This window comes from Mobula hypostoma, chromosome 7 (assembly GCF_963921235.1).
Source record: "Mobula hypostoma chromosome 7, sMobHyp1.1, whole genome shotgun sequence".
NCBI classification, from domain to species: Eukaryota; Metazoa; Chordata; class Chondrichthyes; order Myliobatiformes; family Myliobatidae; genus Mobula; species Mobula hypostoma.
In genome coordinates this window covers 45,046,066-45,067,303 of record NC_086103.1, presented here as the reverse complement: position 1 = coordinate 45,067,303, position 21,238 = coordinate 45,046,066, and the positions used below count along the sequence as shown (strand labels likewise).

At 41.9% G+C, this 21,238-nt stretch overlaps 2 protein-coding genes across 7 annotated transcripts in view; one reads left to right on the top strand and one right to left on the bottom strand.

The window, feature by feature from the left end:
- LOC134349284 (uncharacterized) overlaps positions 1–21,238 on the bottom strand; it is a 163,076-nt gene that overhangs the window by 120,495 nt on the left and 21,343 nt on the right. The gene's annotated exons all lie outside the window — the stretch shown is intronic.
- LOC134349282 (kelch-like protein 3) overlaps positions 1–21,238 on the top strand; it is a 102,648-nt gene that overhangs the window by 62,980 nt on the left and 18,430 nt on the right. For all 6 annotated transcript variants that reach the window (XR_010018630.1, XM_063053355.1, XM_063053354.1 and 3 more), the window contains one exon: positions 17,388–17,505. Coding sequence is in view for 5 of the 6 variants with exons in the window: in XM_063053355.1 (XP_062909425.1) it covers positions 17,388–17,505 (118 nt within the window). In the remaining variant the exon portion in view is untranslated. The remainder of the gene's footprint in view (positions 1–17,387; positions 17,506–21,238) is intronic.

Genomic DNA, 21,238 nt, shown 5'->3' with positions numbered 1-21,238 from the left:
ATGATATGGTACCTACAGTTTCTCAACACTTTTTCTAGCCTGTATTCACACAGGAAGATCTGAATTTTGTTATCTCTTTTGTATATGTAAAGAAAACATTTAGAATGAAACTCTGTATGAGCAGTTGGCTGAAAAACCCAACTGCATAAAACGAAGATGGCTAGCTACTCTAGTGTTGTGTTTTATTCTGCATGTGACTGTTAAAGTGGTGCCCCGGTAAAATTGACACTTCCATATGAAAAATTTCAAATAAGAAGGAAATTGAAATGTTTATGAAATAATATATGGAATGGCTCTGATTTTAAAAATGGGAGAACATAAAGCTTTGAATAAGCTACAATTTATGACAATGGAAGTGACAATGAATTCTGAGGTTTCTGTCAGTCAGTAATCTATTTAGGGATACAATGCAGAATAGGCCCTTTTGGCCTTTCATGTCACACTGCCAGCAACCCACTGATTTGATCTACTAAAGTCTTTGGACTGGGAGGAAACCAGAGCACCCAGAGGAAGCCCGTATGTTCATGAGGAGGGTGTACAAACTCCTTACAGATGACATCAGAATTGAGCTCTGACACTAATAGCATTGTGCTAACTGCTAGTCTGTGGTGTCCCACTCAATAAAACTTAATTCTATATTTATTAAGTCTTTCTGCAGCCTCTTCTGGCTTGACTTAAAAAAAAATAATATCTGACCAGAGGTTACGAATCTAGAATTCTATCTCTCTGTACACTGTTGGTGTATAGAATACAATTTAATGTAAACCTGAGTGCAGGGTTACATTCCCATGTTCATGCCTCAACTACTCTGCTTGAACAGAGAATACCATCCAGTTGGGATGAAAAATACTCATTACTACGCTGAACCTCCCTAATCTCCAAATCCGAACTGGATGGCATTCTCTTATCCAGATTTCCCCACAGTACAGCAATGGGGATATTATTGTGACTTCTGTCACTTTCTTTGGGATCAACCATTGAGCCAATTGAGCACATAGATTCGGAATGTTTGTGTGCTTCCTGATAGTCCAGGGAATGCTAGTCTGCACTTTGAAATTTAAGGCTCTGTGAGAACATGGAGCACCACCTGAATCACAATTCACTTTCTTAACATACAGATACTTATGCTACTATGGGAAGAGTTCTCTCCTGGTTAGTATCATATAGTTGAGAAGATTACAAGATTCATTACTTCTTACTAGTTTGCCATTGCAATCATAATTTCTATTGTTATGCTACACTAAAACCTGGCTTCAGATAACTACCTTCTGATTGTGCAGTACCTATTGAAATAGAGTGTTGTCATAATGACAGTTGCAGGGCAAGGGAGAGAGTGTTATCTATATCCTTGAGATGTTTTGGTATCTGTATTGCCCCAGGAGGACATGCAACATTTCCCAGAGAAAGTGTTATATTTTGTCAATAATGACTGCATGATACCCAACAGTTAGATTTAAACGACCTCGGCCTTTATCAAAGCTCTTCTTGAAGGAGATAACGGAGAACACAGATGCTGGTAAATTGATTTATTATTGTCACATATTTCAGTTTACGGCGAGAAGCTTGTTTGTGCATTGTCCATGCAGATCGATTTATTACAATTGTACATTGAAGTAGTATAAGTTAAAACAATAACAGAATGCAGAGCTTTTGTACAGAAAATGTGAAGTGCAGGTAGATGTAAGGTGTAATGTAACAGTGAGGTAGACCGTGAGGGCAAGAATTCATCTTATAGTTCTAGGGAAATATTCAGTAGTCTTATAACATTGGGATAGAAGCTGTCCTTGAGTCTGGTACTGTATATGCTTTCTGGCTTTTGTATTTTCTGCCCAACAGAGGGGTTAGAAGAGAGCATGTTTGATGTTGGTGGAATCTTTGATTATGCTGGCTCTTTTACTGAGGCAGCAAGAAAGCTACATAGAGTCCTTGGAAGGGAGGATGGTTTCCATGATGTGCTGAGCTGTTTCTACAGTTTCATGCAGTCATGAGTAGTCATAGCTGCGACACCAAGCTGTGATGCATCCAGATAGGATACTTTCTGTGGTGCATTGATAAAAATTAATGATGGTCAAAGGAGACACACCAAATTTCTTTCACTTCCTGAGGAAATAGAGGGACTGGTGAGCATTTTTAGCTATGGCGTCAACATGATCTTCACTGCTAGATCTTAAGATTTTCAAAGTTCAAAATAAATTTATTATCAAGATACATATATGTCACCATGTACAACCCTGAGATTCGTTTTCTTGAGGGCATACGAAGTAAATCCAAGAAACACTATAGAATCAATGAATGACTGCACCCAACAGGATGGGCAAATGACAAATGTGCAAAAGACAACAAACTGTGCAAATAAAAAAGAAGAAAAAAAAAGCAAAGAATCTAAGATTAAGAGTCCTTGAAAATGGGTCCATCGGTTGTGGGAACAGTTCAGGGATGGGGTGAGTAAAGTTATCCTCTCCGGTTCAAAAGCCTGATGGTTGAGGGGTAATAACTATTCCTGAACCTGGTGGTGCAACTCCTGAGACTTGTCACCTTCATCGTGATGGCAGCAATGAAAAGGAAGCATGGCCTCGGTGGTGGGGGTGCTCGATGATGGATTCCGATTTCCTGCAGCCATGCTCCGTGTGTGGAGGGCTTTACCTTAATGGACTGGCATATCCACTAACTTTTTCCAGGATTTCCCATTCAAGGGCCTTGTCACCAGACAAGTTCATGATGCAACCAGTCAATATACTCTCCATAGAAGTTGACCTAACTTCTATACATCTATAGAAGTTTGTTAAAGTTTTAGATGTCATGCTGAACCTTCACAAACTTCTCCGCAGAGTTGCTGCTATGCTTTCTTTGTAAGGTGCTGGGCCCAGGATAGATCTTCTGAAGTGATAACACCATGGAATTTAAAGTTGCTGACCTCCACTTCTGATCCCATGATGAGGATTGGTTTCCTCCTGAAGTCAATAATTACTTCCTTGGTCTCGTTGACATTGAGTGAAAGGTTGTTGTTGCAGCACCACTTAGCCAGATTCTCAGCTCCCTCCTATATGTTGATTTGTCATCACATTGCAGCAAACGTAAATATGGCATTGGAACTGTGCTTAGCCTCACAGTCATAAGTATAAAGTGAGTAGAGAAGGGGACTAAGTACACAGCCTTGTGGTGTATCTGCTGATGGAGATTGTGGAGGAGATGTTGCTGCCAATCTGAACTGAATGGGGTCTGCAAGTAAAGAAATCGAGGATCAAATTGCACAAGGCAGTATTGAGGCCAAGGTCCTGAAGCTTATTTATTAGTTTTGAGGGGCATCTGCTGTGGACTTGCTGTGACGGGAGGCAAATTGAAGTGAATCCAAGGTGCTTCTTGGGCAGGAGTTGAAATGTTTCATTACCGGGCCGGCTGGTAGTGCAATGACATTGGCGCTGGACCCGGGAGCAGAGGTTCCCGGGTTTGAAACCAGTCGGGTCCACTCCTGAGTACACTTTCCATCTGTGCCGGGTTGAGTGTCGACCTCGTAAAATAAAGGGAAAAATACTGTGAAAGTGTCTGTGTGAGGAGTGGCGTGCCACACAGTCTCTCTCTCGCTCCGCGCCTTGTAAAAAGCCATGAAAAAGACATCATCATGGACGCACACACGCACAGACTTGCATGCACGCAGGCGCACACCAAAGAAAAAGAAAGAAATGTTTCATTACCAACCTCTCAAAGCACTTCATCATGGTGAATTTAAGTGCTGTTGGATGATAGTCATTGAAGCAGGTTACCATGTTCTTCCTCGGCACCAATAGAATTAAAGCCTACTTGAAGCAAGTGTGTACCTCAGGCTGCTGGAGTGAGGTTAATTATATCGATGAACACTCTGGTCAGTTGATCAGCACAGGTCTTTAGTACTTGGACAAGTAACCTATCTAGGCTGAATGGTTTTCATGGGTTCACCCTCCATGTTGGCCTCAGCGACTGAATTCACAGGGTCATTGAAGGCAATGGAAGTTCGTGAAGGTTCCTCCATGTTTTGACAGTCAAAGTGAGCAGAGAAGGTATTGAGCTCATCTGAGAGTGAAGCCTCTTTGTCACTTATGTCATCTGGTTTCACTTTGTAACAGATCAAGCCCTGCCACAGCTGTTGAGCATCCTTCAGTGATTAAAGTTTGGTCAGAATTCATTCCTGGACTTGGTCACCAGACCTGAATGGCACTGATCTGGCACTTAGCAGATTGGGATCTCATGGTTCATCCAAGGCTTCTGGTACGGGAAACCTCTGAATGACTTTGTGGAGATCCAACTGTCAACTCTTTCTCAACCTCAACACTGTTGATGTAAACAGGAGCATGTGCACCAACCCCTTTCTTGAAGTCAATGACCAACCTTTTTTTTTTGTTGACCATGTCATTAGGCTCTCTATCTCCTTCCTGTAATCAGACTCATCATTATTTAAGATATGGCACACAAACTTGTAGATCAGGTTTCCAGCCTCGAGGTCCACAGACCCCTTAATGGTATTGGTCCATTGCATAGAAAAAGGTTGGGAACCCTTGTTGCAGATGGAGTTAGAGCAGTTAGATTTAGACTACATAGTGGTGAGTGTACAGGGAGTAGAATGAAGGGGTGAAGCTACAGCCTAATTGGATATCAATCTTGAGAATAATCATGGCAGAGGTGTCGCTGCCTATCCTTATTGATTGTGGTCTGTTGGTTAGAAAGTTAAGAATCCAGATGCAAAGGAAGGTGTTAAGTCCCAAGTCTAGGAGTTTGGCAATGAGTTTGCTTGGAATTATAGTACTGAAGGCAGAAATATAGTCAATAAACAGTAGTCTAACATGTGTGTTTTTACCATCCAAATGCTTCAGAACTGTATAGGGTGAGGGAGATGACAATGCTGTCATCCTGCTTTGGCGGTAGGTGGAAGTTATATATCGATTTCATGTGAACGTCAGGGTTATGTGATTTGAATGCTGCAATCCTAGACTTTTGTAGCGATCTCCCACTTCAGAATCAAGTATCTATTCACTGAAATATAGCGTGAAATTTGTTTTGTTTTGTTGCAGCACTACAGTACAATGCATAAAAAAGTTACAATCAGTTATAGTAAGAAATAGTAAAATAAATAGTAGTGCAAAAATTGTCCTTTTAGAGCAGAGATGAGGAGGAGTTTCTTTAGCCAGAGAGTGGTGAATCTGTGGAATTCTTTGCCATAGACAGCTGTGGAGGCCAAGTCTTTATGTATATTTAAGGCAGAGGTTGATAGATTCTTGATTGGTCAGGGCATGAAGGGATACGGGGAGAAGGCAGGAGACTGGGCTGACAGAAAAAGGGACCAAATGGCCTAAATCTGCTCCTCTATCTTTTAAAACAAAAACAAATAGTAAGGTGGTGTTCATAGGTTCATGGACCATTCAGAAATTAGGTGGTAACGAGGAAGAAGCCTTTCCTAAAACATTGAGTATGTGTCTTTAGGCTCCTGTATCATCTTCCTGATGGTATTAATGAGAAGATGGCATGTTCTGGATATTGAGGGTTCTAAATGATGGAAGTCACCACCTTCAGGCATTGCCATCAATGATGGGGAGACTACTGCCCATGATGAAACAGACTGTTTATGACTCTGCAGCTTTTTTCAATCTTTTACATTGGCGTGCACATATCAAATAGTGATGCAGCCATCGAAATGTTCTTCACGGTACATCTATAGAAATTTGCTAGAGTCTTTGACGTACCAAGTCTCCTCAAACTTCTAAAGAAGCATAGCTGCTGGCATGCCTTCTTTATAATTGCATCAATATGTGAGGCCCAGAATAGATTTTCATGATTCATCTGTAGTTTCTGGTTTTGGGACACCCAGATTGTCCTGTATGGTACACAGTCCTCAGCACACTAACTGATAATTTTGTGATAGAGGTGATCTAGGCTAAGTGCTGAGTCTTTGAACGCGGACCAACCAACTGACTCAAAGTAGTCATGTAGAAGCACATCAGTTTTTTCAGACCAGCACTGTACAATAGTAGTGGTGGTAGAATAGCCACAGGCACAGGAGCGCAGAGGAAGAACATTCAGTCAGATCATGATGATGTGAAGCATTGTTTGGGCACACAGCATTACCTGTATGTTTTCTAGTGACCCCATTCAACAGGGTCCATAACTACCCAGAAAGAAACACTTTAGGCAGTGAATAATCTGGCCTCCTGCTTTAGCAATCATCATCAAGATTTATTGACTGTGTTAATTTATTATGTGAAATATTTGCAGCAGTCAGTGTCAAATACCATTTTGAGGCTGCATCAATTTGAATGGATGGTATTAATAGCATTATTTTTTCAATACTGAGGAAATTCTACTGAATTCTACTGTTTTATTATTGTGTAAATATATCTCATATTACATTTTGAGATGTTTTTAATTACACTTCAACAATCTCAATGGCTATAATGCTAATTTTCTACATGTGATTTGTATTCCCATAGATAAATGGTTACAAATGGGGCATGTGGAGTGGGGTGATCTACTCTTGCTTTCAGTTTTTATACTTTAAAGCAGGGTTTCTCAACTGGGGTTTCATGGAACCCTAGGGTTCTGTGAGAGATTGTGATTTAAAAATATATATATCTTTTTTTAAAATTTGTGCAATGCACTTGCAGTGGTGGGCAGTAACCAAGCAGCCCTGTTAGCAATCTCAGCCCAGTACGTAGTGCGCAGTAGAACAAGCTACCAGTGTAGTAGAAAATTTTCATTCTAAAGATGGTACAATGTGGCGATTTTTGAATAGGAGGTACGAGATGGAAGAGGAGGATTCTAGGCCTGGGCCTACAGACAATTCTGATAAGGTTAATGATGAAGAATTAGAATCTTCTGAGTCATTTCACTGCACTAGTACAACAATGGACACAAAAAACGTTCATCTTTACAATGAAAGCTACTTGTCAATGGGTTTTATATGGACTGGTGATCCAAGTTGTCCTATTCCATTGTGCCTGGTGTGTGGCAAACAACTTACAAATGTAACAATGGCTGCAGAATTGAAAAGTCATTTAACTACAAATCACAGCCATTGACACGTAAACATGGTGATTATTTTAAACGACTATTGGAATCTCAAAGCAAACAGATGAACTCTTTTGAAAATAAAGTCATAGTTAGTAAAAGGGTTCATGAAACAAGTTATTAGTAGCTTTAAGACCAGTTCACTAGAGAATGTTGAAAAACTGTGTGAAAACCAGGTCAAAGAGAACACCAATCTTCTGCTTCTTACAGAAATCCGGTGGTTTAGCAGAGGAAGAGTTCTCAACAGGGTGTTTGAGCTGAAAGGTGAATTGCAGGAGTACTTACGAGAAAATAGTAGGCCAGATTTTGCTGAGTGCTTTGAAGATGAAGAATGGCTGCAGAAACTAGCCTACTTAATAGACATTGGCTATGTGGGAGAAGACAGAGTGGTAGTGGATGATTGCTTCTCCTCAGGGATCTGTGCTGGGACCATTGTTTGTTTTCTATATCAATGATATAGATGATAATGTGGTAAATTGGATCAGCAAGTTTGCTGATGACACTAAGATTGGAGGTGTTGTGGACAGCGAGGAAGACTTTCAAAGCTTGCAGAGGGATCTGAGCCAACTGGAAAAATGGGCCAAAAAATGGCAGATGGAAATTAATGCAGACAAGTGTGAGGCATTGCATTTTGGAAGGAGAAATCAAGGTAGGACATACACAGTAAATGGTAGGGCACTGGGGAGTGTGGCGGAACAAAGGGATCTGGGAGTTCAGATACATAATTCCCTGAAAGTGGTGTCACAGGTAGACAGGGCTGTAAAGAAGGCTTTTGGCATCTTGGCTTTCATAAATCAAAGTATTGAGTATGGGAGTTGAGATGTTATGGTGAGGTTGTATAAGACATTGGTGAGGTCACATTTGGAGTATTGTGTGCAGTTCTGGTAACCTAACTATAGGAAGGATATCAGTAAGATTGAAGAGAAGATTTACTAGGATGTTGCCAGATCTTCAGGAGTTGAGTTACAGAGAAAGATTGAACAGGTTAGGACTTTATTCCTTGGAGTGTAGAAGAATGAGGGGGGAATTTGATAGAGGTTTACAAAATTATGAGGGATATAGACAGAGTAAATGTGAGTAAGCTCTTTCCACTTAGATTAGGAGAGATAAATACGAGAGGACATGGCTTTAGGGTGACAGGGGAAAGGTTTAGGGGGAACTTCTGCACTCAGAGAGTGGTGGGATTGTGGAACGAGCTGCAATCTGACGTGGTAAATGCCAAGTCAAGTCAAGTCACTTTTTATTGTCATTTCAACCATAACTGCTGGTACAGTACACAGTAAAAATGAGATAACGTTTTTCAGGACCATGGTGCTACATGAAACAATACAAAAACTTAAACTGAACTATGTAAAAACACAAAAACTACACTAGACTACAGTCCTACCCAGGACCGCATAAAGTGCACAAAACAGTGCAGGCATTACAATAAATAGTAAGAAAGACAATAGGCACAGTAGAGGGCAGTAGGTTGGTGTCAGTCCAGCCCCTGGGTATTGAGGAATCTGATGGCTTGGGGGAAGAAACTGTTACATAGTCTGGTCATGAGAGCCTGAATGCTTCGGTGCCTTTTGCCAGATGGCAGGAGGGAGAATAGTTTGTATGAGGAGTGCATGGGGTCCTTCATAATGTTTGTTTTACGGATGCAGCGTGTGGTGTAAATGTCTATAATGGCGAGAAGAGAGACCCCGATGATCTTCTCAGCTGAACTCACTATCCGCTGCAGGGTCTTGCGATCCGAGATGGTGCAATTTCCGAACCAGGCAGTGATGCAGCTGCTCAGGGTGCTCTCAATACAACCTCTGTAGAATGTGGTGAGGATGGGGGGTGGGAGATGGACTTTTCTCAGCCTTCGCAGAAAGTAGAGACGCTGCTGGGCTTTCTTTGCTATGGAGCTGGTGTTGAGGGACCAGGTGAGATTCTCCGCCAGGTGAACACCAAGAAATTTGGTGCTTTTAACGATCTCTACGGAGGAGTCGTCGATGTTCAGCGGAGAGTGGTTGCTCCGTATCCTCCTGAAGTCAACAACCCCATCTCTTTTATTTTGTTCACATTCAGACACAGGTTGTTGGCTCTGCGCCAGTCCGTTAGCCACAGCACCTCCTCTCTGTATGCTGATGAGACCCACCACGGTCGTGTCATCAGCAAACTTGATGATGTGGTTTGAGCTGTGAGTTGCAGCACAGTCGTGGGTCAGCAGTGTGATGGTGTTGGAGATGCTGCTTCCAATCCGGACTGACTGAGGTCTCCCAGTCAGGAAGTCTAGGGTCCAGTCGCTGAGGGAGGTGTTTGGGCCCAGTAGGCTCAGCTTTCCAATCAGTTTCTGAGGAATGATTGTGTTGAATGCTGAACTGAAGTCTATGTACAGCATTCGAACGTACGTCTTTTTTGTCCAGGTGGGTTAAGGCCAGGTGGAGGTTGATAGCAATGGCGTCGTCTGTTGAATGGTTGGGACGGTACGCAAACTGCAGGAAGTCCCAAGTGAGGGGGGCAGCAGGGTCTTGATGTGCCTCATGATAAGCCTCTTAAAACACTTCATGATGATGGATGTGAGTGCAATGGGACGGTAGTCGTTGAGGCAGGACACTGAAGACTTCTTCGGCACGGGGATGATGGTGGCAGCCTTGAAGCACATAGGAACAACGGCGCTGCTCAGGGAGATGTTGAAGATGTCAGTGAGAATCTCTGCTAGCTGGTCTGCACATCCTCTAAGTCAAGTCAAGTCACTTTTTATTGACATTTCAACCATAACTGCAGGTACAGTACAAAGTAAAAACGAGACAGTGTTTTTCAGGACCATGGTGCTACATGGACAATACAAAAACTACACTGAACTACGTAAAAAAACAACACAAAAACTACACTAGACTACAGTACTACACAGTACTGCATAAAGTGCACAAAACAGTGCAGGCATTACAGTAAATAATAAACAAGACAATAGGCACAGTAGAGGGCAGTAGGTTGGTGTCAGTCCAGGCTCTGGGTATTGAGGAGTCTGATGACTTGGGGGAAGAAACTGTTACATAGTCTGGTCGTGAGAGCCCGAATACTTCGGTGCCTTTTTCCAGATGGCAGGAGAGAGAAGAGTTCGTATGAGGGGTGCATGGGGTCCTTCATAATGCTGTTTGCTTTACGGATGCAGCGTGTGGTGTAAATGTCTCTAATGGCGGGAATAGAGACCCCAATGATCTTCTCAGCTGAACTCACTATCCGCTGCAGGGTCTTGCGATCCTAGATGGTGCAATTTCCGAACCAGGCCGTGATGCAGCTGCTCAGGATGATCTTGATACAACCTCTGCAGAATGTGGTGAGGATGGGGGGGTCGGAGATGGACTTTTCTCAGCCTTCACAGAAAGTAGAGACGCTGCTGGGCTTTCTTTGCTATGGAGCTGGTGTTGAGGGACCAGGTGAGATTCTCCGCCAGGTGAACACCAAGAAATTTGGTGCTGTTAACGATCTCTACGGAGGAGTCGTCGATGTTCAGTGGAGAGTGGCCGTTCGCGTCCTCCTGAAGTCAACAACCATCTCTTTTGTTTTGTTCACATTCAGAGCAGGTTGTTGGCTCTGCACCAGTCCGTCAGCCACAGCACCTCCTCTCTGTATGCTGAATCATTGTTCTTGCTGATGAGACCCACCACGGTCGTGTCATCGGCGAACTTGATGATGTGGTTTGAGCTGTGTGTTGCAGCACAGTTGTGGGTAAGCACTCTGCCAGGAATATTGTCTGGTCCAGCAGCCTTCCGTGGGTTGACCCTGCATGGGGTTCTCCTCACATCGGCCATGGTAAGACACAGCACCTGGTCATTTGGAGGAGGGGTGGTCTTTCTCGCCGCCACGTCATTTTCCACCTCAAAATGCGCGTAGAAGTTGTTCAACATATCTGGGAGGGAGGCATCACCAGCACAGGCAGGTGATGTTGTCCTGTAGTTGGTGATGTCCTGAATGCCCGTCCACATGCGCCGAGTGTTGCCGCTGTCCTGGAAGTGGCTGTGGATTGGCTGGGCGTGTGCACGCTTTGCCTCTCTGATGGCCTAGGACAGTTTGGCCCTTGCTGTTGTTAGGGCTGCCTTGTCGCCTGCTCTGAAGGCGAGTCACGGGTCCTCAGCAGTGCATGCACCTCCGCAGTCATCCATGGCTTCTGGTTAGCGCGTGTAGTGATGGTCCTTGGCCACAGTGACGTTATCAGCGCACTTGCTGATGTAGCTAGTCACTGATGCCGTGTACTCCTCTAAGATGGTAGAGTCACCATCGGTTGCAGCCTCCCTGAACATGTGCCAGTCAGTGTGCTCAAAGCAGTCTTGAAGAGCGGAGATGGCTCCTGATGGCCAGGTCTTCACATGCTTCTGAACTGGTCTGGAGCGCCTGATGAGCGGTCTGCTGGGATTACAGACCGCTTGTCAGTGGTCTGAGTAGCTGAGGTGGGGGCAGGGCTTCGCCTGGTACGGGTCAGGACCTTGTGTAAACAAGGTCCAACGCATTCTCCCCTCTCGTTGCAAAGTCCACATACTGATGGAATCTGGGGAGCACTGACTTAAGGTTCATGTGGTTAAAATCTCCGGTGACAATAAACAGTCCATCAGGGTGTGCATTCTGCAGTTCGCTAATAGCCCCAAAAAGTTCACAGAGCACCTCCTTAGCATTAGCACTGGGGGGGAATGTAGACACTGACTATAAGGACAGTGGTGAATTCCCGTGGTAAATAAAATGGTCTGCATCTAACAGTCACAAACTCCACAAGCGATGAGCAGTAGCTAGAAACCAGCACACAGTTCTTGCACCATTCCGTATTGATGTAAACACACAAGCCACCACCACGAGTCTTACCGGAAAGAGCTGCATCTCTGTGTGCTCAAAACAAGACACGCCTGTCTAGCTGAATGACGGTGTTTGGGATTCCATCGGTGAGCCATGTTTCCATGAAAACATACGCACAGCAGACTCTATACTCTTGCCGAGTATTTCATTGGAGTCGGATGCAGTCCAATTTATTGTCCAGGGAGTGGACATTGGAGAGCAGAATGGACGGGAGAGCCGGTCAGCTGGGGTTTGCTTTTTGCTGGCACAGAGTCCTGCCCGCTTGCCTTGCTTCCACTTCCTCGCACACCGCTTACGACATCCCCACCTCTGGCCACTGGCATCAGGCGACTTCGAGGACTGTAGGCCCTATCCCTTCAGCAAACTGAGGTCACGTAATTTAACCAGCAGATCTTCATGAAGGTTTGTTTTTGGGCGATCTTTGTATCGTAGCAGTATCTGGCAATGGTAGATGGTCGCTTTGTTATCCATGTGCCCTAATCAAAAATTGTGCTTTAAAATTAAATTAAAAAATTAAATTAAAGTAACACTAGATCCGAAAGGCCGTTGCTGCTGTGCTGTGCCATCTCACTCTTAAGTTTTAAGAATAAATTGGATAGTACATGGATTGGAGAGGTCTGGAGGGTTATGGACAATGGGACTAGCGGAATAAAGTTTCGGCACAGACTAAAAGTGCCGAATGGCCTGTTTTCTGTGCTGTAGTGTTCCATGGTTCTATTTTTCATCATATGAACCAGTTGAACGAGTCTCTGCAAGGCCTTAGTGACTTCAAGTGACAAGATTCTTGGATTTAAATGGAAACTGTATCTTTGGAAAAGTCATGTTGTAAAAGGAAATATTGAAATGTTGCCACTGCTGTTTGGGCTTGAGAGTGAGGAAAGATATCAGAAAGTCTTGAGTCTTATTGAAAACCACCTGGAAGAACTGCAGAACAAATTTGAACAGTACTTTTCCTCTCTTTCAACACAAGTGTATGACTGGGTGAGTAACCCTTTTTCTGAATCTTTTGCTTGGCCTGAGAACTTGACTTTGAGAGAAGATGAAGAACTTTGTGAGATGCATTCTGATCATGTACCTAAGATGAGGTTTAGCCGCCTACCCCAGGACAAGTTCAGGAGTTCTGTGAAAGAAAAGTATCCTGCCATTCATAGGAAAGCAATAAACATTTTGCTGCAATTTTCAACTTCTTACATGTGTGAGCAATCTTTTATTTGTTTAACAAGCATCAAGAGCAAGGATAGAAATCGGCTCATTTCAGTTGAAGGTGAAATCCGTGTGTGCTTATTTCAAGTTTGACCCAGAATTGAGAAATTTATTATGTTTGCCTTATGAGTTTTAAAAATTTCTGTAAGAGCAATTTCAAGGAAGGTAAGCTAAGCTTAACTATCTTTTTTTTTCAAGATAGGTTAGCTAAAAATTCATTCTCTACTCAAAAGAGCATTGGCAATTATTTTTGGATTATTATATCTATATGATCACACTAATGTACTGTAAGCTGTAGATATAGTAATTTTTATGATATCTGAAAATTATTTCAAGGGTTCCTCCAAGGCAACAAGGTTGAGAAAGGCTGCTTTAAAGGCAAAAACATACAATGGATTTTAATTTTATTGGTTACAATGTCTTTTGAAGTATTTCAAGTTTATTGTCATCTGACTGTACATATATACAACTAAACAAAACAACATTCTCTAGACCATGTGCACCCACAAAACATGTATCTCACACAGTCCATAAAACAATATATTAACAAAACAGGTTAAACTGTAATTCAAAGTGTGTGTAGTGCATAGCACGATTAAACAGTAAGCAGTAACTGCAGTAAACAGCTCACTGTCCTGGTGGTGGCAAGGTTTTCATTAGTGTCTCAGCCTGAGGGAAGAAGCTGCTACCCAGTCTGGCAGTCCTAGTCCTGATGCATCTGTACTTGCTTCCTGGTGGTAATGGGTCAAAGAGATTATAGGATGGGGATAGGTTAGTTTTATAGACCAGTATCACCATGTGGATATTGATCTACACGGAGCATTGTCACAGGAAAGCAGCAGCCATCTTATTTATTAACTTTGATAATAAATTTACTTGGTATGATTCTGTTTTGTATTTTGTACTAAAAAAGTTAGTTAAAAATTGTGAATGTTCTGCAGTACAGCCTGGTTAATTGATTCAGCATTTTTAGATGTTGCAGTGAATTATTTTATCCCAAGAACTGTGTTATCTGATGCAATTTTATACAGTCAGAAAGTAATACAGCACAGATTTGCCCTAATTTGTCTATGTCAATCAAAATGCTCATCTAAGTTAGTCCCAATTTTCTGCATTTGGCCAATATCCCTCTAAGCCGCCCCAATTTATGTACATGTCCAAATGTCTTTTAAATGTACTTGTATCTGCTCAATCACTTCCTCTGGAAGCTTGTTCCATATATGCACCACCCTTTCCTTGAAGAAATTGCCCCTCAGGTTCCATTTTAAATCTTCCCCTTCTCTCTATATTTTTAATATATATTTTTCTATTTTTTTCTGTATTATCATGTGTTGCATTGTACTGCTGCTGTTAAGTTATCAAATTTCACAACACATGCTGGTGACAATAAACCTCATTCTGATTGATTACCTAAAATCTATGCTCTTCAGTTTTTGATTTCCTTTCCCTGTGAAAAAGACTGTGTGCATTCAGCCTATTTATACTGTCTTGTTTTTATACACCTCTATAAGGTCAGCCCTCAATCTCCTACCCTCAAAGGAATAAATTCCTAGTCTGCCCAAGCTGGCCCTATTTCTCAGGCCCTTGAGTGCTGGCAACTTTCTCATGAACCTTTGCACTATTTCCAGCTAAATGAAGCCTTTCCTGTGACAAGGTAACCAAAATTGTACACAATACTCCAGTTATGACTTCACCAATATCTTGTACAACTTCAATGTAATGTTCTAACTCCCACATTTAATGCCCTGGCTGATGAATGCTAGTTTGTCGAGCTTCTTCACCACACTATCTAGCTGTGATACCACTTTTGGGGAACCATGTACTTGTACTCTTAAGGCTCTCTGCTCTACAATACTCCTTAGGACCCTGGTTTGACATCCCAAAATGCAATACCTTACACTGGTCTGAAGTGAATGTCTTTGTCATTCTATGTCTTCTATCAGTTGATGCAAAAATCCAGTCAGTCGCATGTAAATATGTAGGACTTGCTCAATAATTCTTACCATCTCTGTCAGCAGAACAAAATACCACTAATAAGAGAAAGAATGGGGCAAAATGTAAAACACAATAGATCCTCTGGTGATACAGCTTTTTGAGCTATGGAGTTTTCTGAACTGGATGCTTATACTTGCACTCTTCACAAACGTCAAGGAAACCTGTATTCAGCTCCTTGAGCTCCAAGCCTTCCCAGCTCCCTATCTCTGAGAAAGCATTGTCACAAGCTATGTCATTTCCAAGCATCAGATAAGGATATAATGAATGTTTTTGTCATCTGATACAGTACACTAAAATTGTTTTTGGAAAGTAATGATGTTAGGGAACCCTGACTTAAATTGCTTATGCCAGGTGTTTTTAGCTCCTGCTTCAAGTCACATGGTAAGTCAGTTTTCATATAGAACTTCTATGAAATATCTATTGAGTAGAGTACAATGTCACAACATTGTGAAATATTTTTCAGGTGAGCTGTCTTTTAATTTTAGTGTACTTAAGTGGAATATGGTGCAGACACCAAGGAAATAAAACTGCACACTTGTGCTCAAAGAATGTAAGAGCAAGACATTCACTCACCAGGGACAAATGTCACAGGGTGCTAAATCTCATATAATGCAAACAAAAAACAAAGTGCTGGTAACACTCAGCAAATCAGGCAGCTCTGTGCAAAGAGAAACAGTGTTAATGTCTCAGGTCAAAGAGCATTCATCATAACTGGGAAGGAGAGAAAATGCGTTAATTGTAAGATGCAGGGAGGGTGAAGGAGGGATGGATGGGGCAGAGGGAATATTACTAAGGTGAGACCAGGATTGCCTTAGGAATAAGCTGAAAACAAAATGATATTTTCAGTTGGGGAGAGAGAATCTGAACAAAGGAACATTAAAGCTACAGTCTGGCGACTGAGCGTAAGCACACAAAGGAATGTAAAAGTTGTGAAATGTAGAACTGCAGCACATGCCTGACAGGTTGGGCTGTTTTGGAGAGAGAAGAACTGAACCAGTATTATTACACTTGGGCTGGAAACTTCTGACACAAACAAAGAACAGTCCTGCCGAAGGGTTTGGTCCCAAAATGTTGCCAGTACTCTTCCATAGATGCTGCTTGGCCTGCTGAGTTCCTCTAGCATTTTGAGTGTGTTGCTTGGATTTCCAGCATCTACAGATTTTCTCTTCTTTGAAAATTAATTATCGGAAGTTGGAGAATTTGAGCGTTCAAATGGTTGAAGCATGTCCAGATGGAAGATAAGGGGTGGATCCTCATGACTGCTTTATGCAGGAGGTCACAGAAAGGTCAGAGTAGGCTGGAGAAATTGTGGCAGGCAACTGGAAGTTCAGGATATATTTGTGGACACTAAATCAGTTATTTGGAGTAGCGGAACTTCCCTTAGATTATCCTTGCAATTGAATCAGAATGGTAAGTAATGCACCAGGAGTGTCAAAAACAAAATCCATGCTCTGAGCTCTAGCCCCCTTTCAAGAAAGAAAGTTTACATCACTACAGTTGACTTTTTTCCATCAAATGCACTTTTATGCAGATTGTTTTTTTTTAACCGTAATTAATCAATGGAATCTTGGGGTATACCTGCAATTTAAGTAATAATTATGTGTCCCACTCTAGCTACCCTCTGCAATACCTTCCCAAAACAATTGAATTTTTATGACACGGGGAGGTCAGTTGGCCATTGAGCCATTGCCTGATTTCAGGAGATTAATATATTTAGTCTGTTCTCCTCTTTCCACAAGTTATTTTACATGGCTCTCAGCTTTCCTTAGAAAACCCTGACTGCCTCATCACAACCCTTGTAGGCAGTGAGTTCGAGATCACATCCCACTCCCTTCCTCCCTGTATTTTTGACCCTCTGCTTTTATCTTTGTCTGCTGGTCATTGCACAATCAGCTAGTAGTAATATCTTCTCCTTGTTTATCTTATTTAACCCTATCATGTTTGACCTGGGTTAATAGAACCGTTGAAATACATTGGGGAGGATGGAAGCAAAAGGAAAATAATGGTCATGTTTCGTGAAGCAGGAATATTGGTTATTGATCTTCTAATAATGATTATTTTACATAAATATGGATGCATTAAACTTGAAGGATTGACATTTATGATGTAATATTAGTAAAAAATTGCCTATTGGATCTTCGATAATTTAAGTAAGATTAGATGGCCATGGATTAGATGTGTGGCTGCTTAATACGTGAAATGAATTAGTATTGAGTAAAACTGTTTCTGATTTTTGTCATAAATAGCAGTTATTGCAATAAAATATTCTGTCTACTCAAAAAAATCAATGCTTTATAGTACTTTATATTATATCACAGATATTTTGTTCTTGACTGCAGGTTATGATTGTAGTTGGTGGTCAGGCACCCAAAGCTATACGAAGTGTGGAGTGCTATGATTTCAAAGAGGATCGTTGGAATCAAGTAGCAGAGCTGCCTTCCAGAAGATGTAGAGCAGGTAAGTATGTTCACTATAAGTAATCCTCGAATTCAATTTAGTTGAATATTATGATTACATTAATAATTTGATTAAATGTCACAAAGCATTTTTATCTGTTAGGTTAAATAGTTGTTTCTATGCCATAAGAATTATATTTCATAAACTAAACTTGGCTTAGTTGTGCAATCATTTATCTGTCTACTCGTAAGGTTCTGCATATACCTGTAGTGACAATTCTTTAAACTGAGTGGTTGCATGTGCTACAGTGTAAATAATTCTGTAATGAAATGGAACGCAATATAAGAGCAAGTATTTTTCTTTCTCTTCATTTGTGCACTTGTATAATGCTATTTAATTATCTGTAATTCCAAATTTCTAAAGCGTATGTTTGCTAATAAAATTCATTGAACAAAATAGCTTGCATTGTGTACTGATATAGCATGAATCTGCTGAGAAAACACTGGATGCATTATTCTTACAATTTAAAAAAAAGTTAAAATCAGAACTAAAAGGAAAAAATGGAGAACATGAAATAAGTTACAATATCTTGAAAATGCTTAGAGAGACTACAGTATTTTATACTCTGCACCTTATTTGGCAAGTTAATGTGTGGCTGAGAAGCTGGTGCAGAGGGCAGGGCTTCAGGTTCTTGGATCATTGGGATCTCTTCTGGGGCAGGTATGACCTGTTCAAGAGTGACGGGTTGAACCTGAATGCAAGAGGAACGAACATTCTCATGGGATGGTTTGTTAGAGCTATCAGGGAGGATTTAAGCTAATTTGGTAGGGAGATGGGAACCGGAGTGAAGCAACTCAGGATAGGATAGATGGTTTAAAAAAAAGCAAAGATAGCATGCAGTCAGACAGTCAGGGAGGGCAAGCTGATGATACGATATAATTGCAGCTAGCACGGTGAGTATCAGTGCATTAGGGATGCAGTATCAAAGAGGTAGAAAATGCACCACTCAAAGTGTTATAACTCAATGCACGGATTATAAGAGATAAGGTGGATGATCTGGTTGCGCTATTACACATGGTTGGTTATGATGTTGTGGCCATCACTGAATCGTGGCTGAAGATGGTTGTAGTAGGGAGCTGAAGGTTACATATTGTATCGGAGGGATAGGAAGGTCGGTAGAGGGGGTAGCATCAAATTAGCAGAAAGATATGACATAGGATTGGAAGATGTTGAATCCTTGTGAGTTGAGTTAAGGGTAAAAGGATAAAAGGACCCTGATGGCAGTTATATAGGCCTCCCAACTATAGCTGAGAGGTGGACCACAGATTACAACAGGAAATAGAAAACGCCAGTTAAAAGGGCAATGTTATGATAGTCATGGGAGATTTCAACATGAAGGTAGATTGGGGAAAATCAGGTTGGAAATGGATCCCAAGAGTGATGGATTTTTAGAGCAGTTTGTCGTTGAGCCTACTAGGGAGATCAGCTATACTGGATTTGGTGTTATGTAATGAACCAGAGGTGATTAGGGAGCTTAGGGTTTAAAAAAAACCATAAGAGGCAGTGATCACAAAATGATTGAGCTCAACTTGAAATTTAATAGGCAGAAAGTGAAGTCTGATGTAGCAGTATTTCAGTGGAGTAAAGGAAATTACAGTGGTATGAGAGAGGAGTTGGCCAAAGTAAATTGGAAGGGGATGCTGGCAGGGATGACTGCAGAGAAGCAATGGCATGTGTTTCGATGAAAAATGAGGAAGGTGCAGGATAGATGTATTCCAAAAACAAAGAAATACTCAAATGGCAAAGTAGTACAACTATGGCTGACAAGGGAAGGGAAAGTTAATGTAAAAGCAAAAGAGAGGGCATACAACAAAGCAAAAATTAGTGGGAAGACAGAGGATTGGGAAGCTTTTAAAACCCTACAGAGAGCAACTAAAAGAATCGTTAGGAGGGAAAAGATGAATATCAGAGTGGATAGTAAAAGCTTTTTCCAAGTATGTAAAAAAAAAATAAATGAGAGATAAGAATGGATATAGGACTGCTAGGAACTGAGGCCAGAGGAATAATAACTGGGGACAAGGAGGTAGCAGATGAACTAAATAAGTATTTTGAATCAGTCTTCACTGTGGAAGACACTAGCAATGTGCCAGGTGTTGAAGGGAGTGAGGGAAGAGAAGTGAGTGCAGTTACTATTAGAAGGGAGAAGGTGCTCTAAAAGCTGAAAAACCTAAGGGTACAAAAGTCACCCAGGCTGGATGAGCTGCACCCTAGGGTTCTGAAAGAGGTACTGGTAGAGGTTGTGGAGGCATTAGTAATGACTTTCAAAAATCATTGGACTCTGGCTTGGTGCCAGAGGACTGGAAAATTGCAATGTCCCTCCACTCTTTAAGAAAGGAGGAAGGCAGCAGGAAGCAAATTATAGAGGAGTTACCCTGACCTCAGTGGTTGGGAAGATGTTGGAGTCAATTGTTAAGGATGAGGTTATGGAGTACTTTGTGACACAGGAAAAGATAGGATAAAGTCAGCATGGTTTCCTTAAAGGAAAATCTTGCCTGATGAACCTGATGGAATTCTTTGAGAAAGTTACAAGTAGGATAGATAAAGGGGATGCAGTGGATGTTGTATATCTGGACCTTCAGAAGGCCTTTGACAAGGTGCCACACATGAGGCAGCTTACCAAATTAAGAGCCCATGGTACAGGGAAGTTACTGGCATGGTTAGAGCAGTGGCTGATAGGTAGGAGGCAGTGAGTGAGAATAAAAGGACCCTTTTCTGGTTGGCTGCCAGTGACTAGTGGTGTTCCACAGGGGTCGGTGTTGGGACCACTTCTTTTTATGCTGTATATCAATGATTTAGATGATGGAATAGATGGCTTTGTTGCCAAGTTTGCAGATGATATGACAATTGGTGGAGGGGCAGGTAGTATTAAGGTAGGGTAGGAGGCAGAAGAACTTAGACAGATTAGGAGAATGGGCAAGAGAGTGGCAAATGAAATCCAATGTTGGAAAATGCATGGTCATGCACCCTGGTGGTAGAAATAAATGTGCAGTCTATTTTCTAAATGGGGAGAAAATGCAGAATCTGAGAAGCAGAGGGACCTGGGAGTCCTTGTGCAGAACACCCTAAAGGGTAACTTGCAGGTAGAGTCGGTGGTGGGGAAGGTAAATGCAATGTTAGCGATCATTTCAAGAGGTCTAGAATACAAGAGCAGGGATGTGCTGCTGAGGTAAGCCACTGGTGAGGTCTCACCTTGAGTATTGTGAACAGTTCTGAGCTCCTTGTCTAAGAAAAGATGTGCTAGCATTGGAGACTGTTCAAAGGAGGCTCAGAAGGATGATTCTGGAAATGAAAGGGTTATCATATGAGGAACGTTTGGTGGCTCTGGGTCTGTACTTGCTGGAATTTAGAAGGGTGAGGGGGATCTCATTGAAACCTTTCGAATGTTGAAAGGCCTAGACACAGTAGATGTGGAAAGGATGTTTCCCATGGTGGGGAGTCTAGGACAAGAGGGCACAGCCTCAGTATAGAAGGGTGTCCATTTAAAACAGATGTGGAGAAATTTCTTTAGCCAGAGGGTGATGAATTTATGGAATTTATTACCACAGGCAAACGTGGAGGTCAGGTTGTTGGGTATTTAAGGCAGAGCTTGATCGGTTTTTGATTGGACATGGCATCAAAGGTTACGGGGAGTGGGGCTGAGGAGGGGAAAAAAGGGATGGCGGAACAGACTCGATGAGCCAGATGACCTAATTCTGCTCCTATGTCTTATGGTCTTATTTGCTGTTTTATTTTT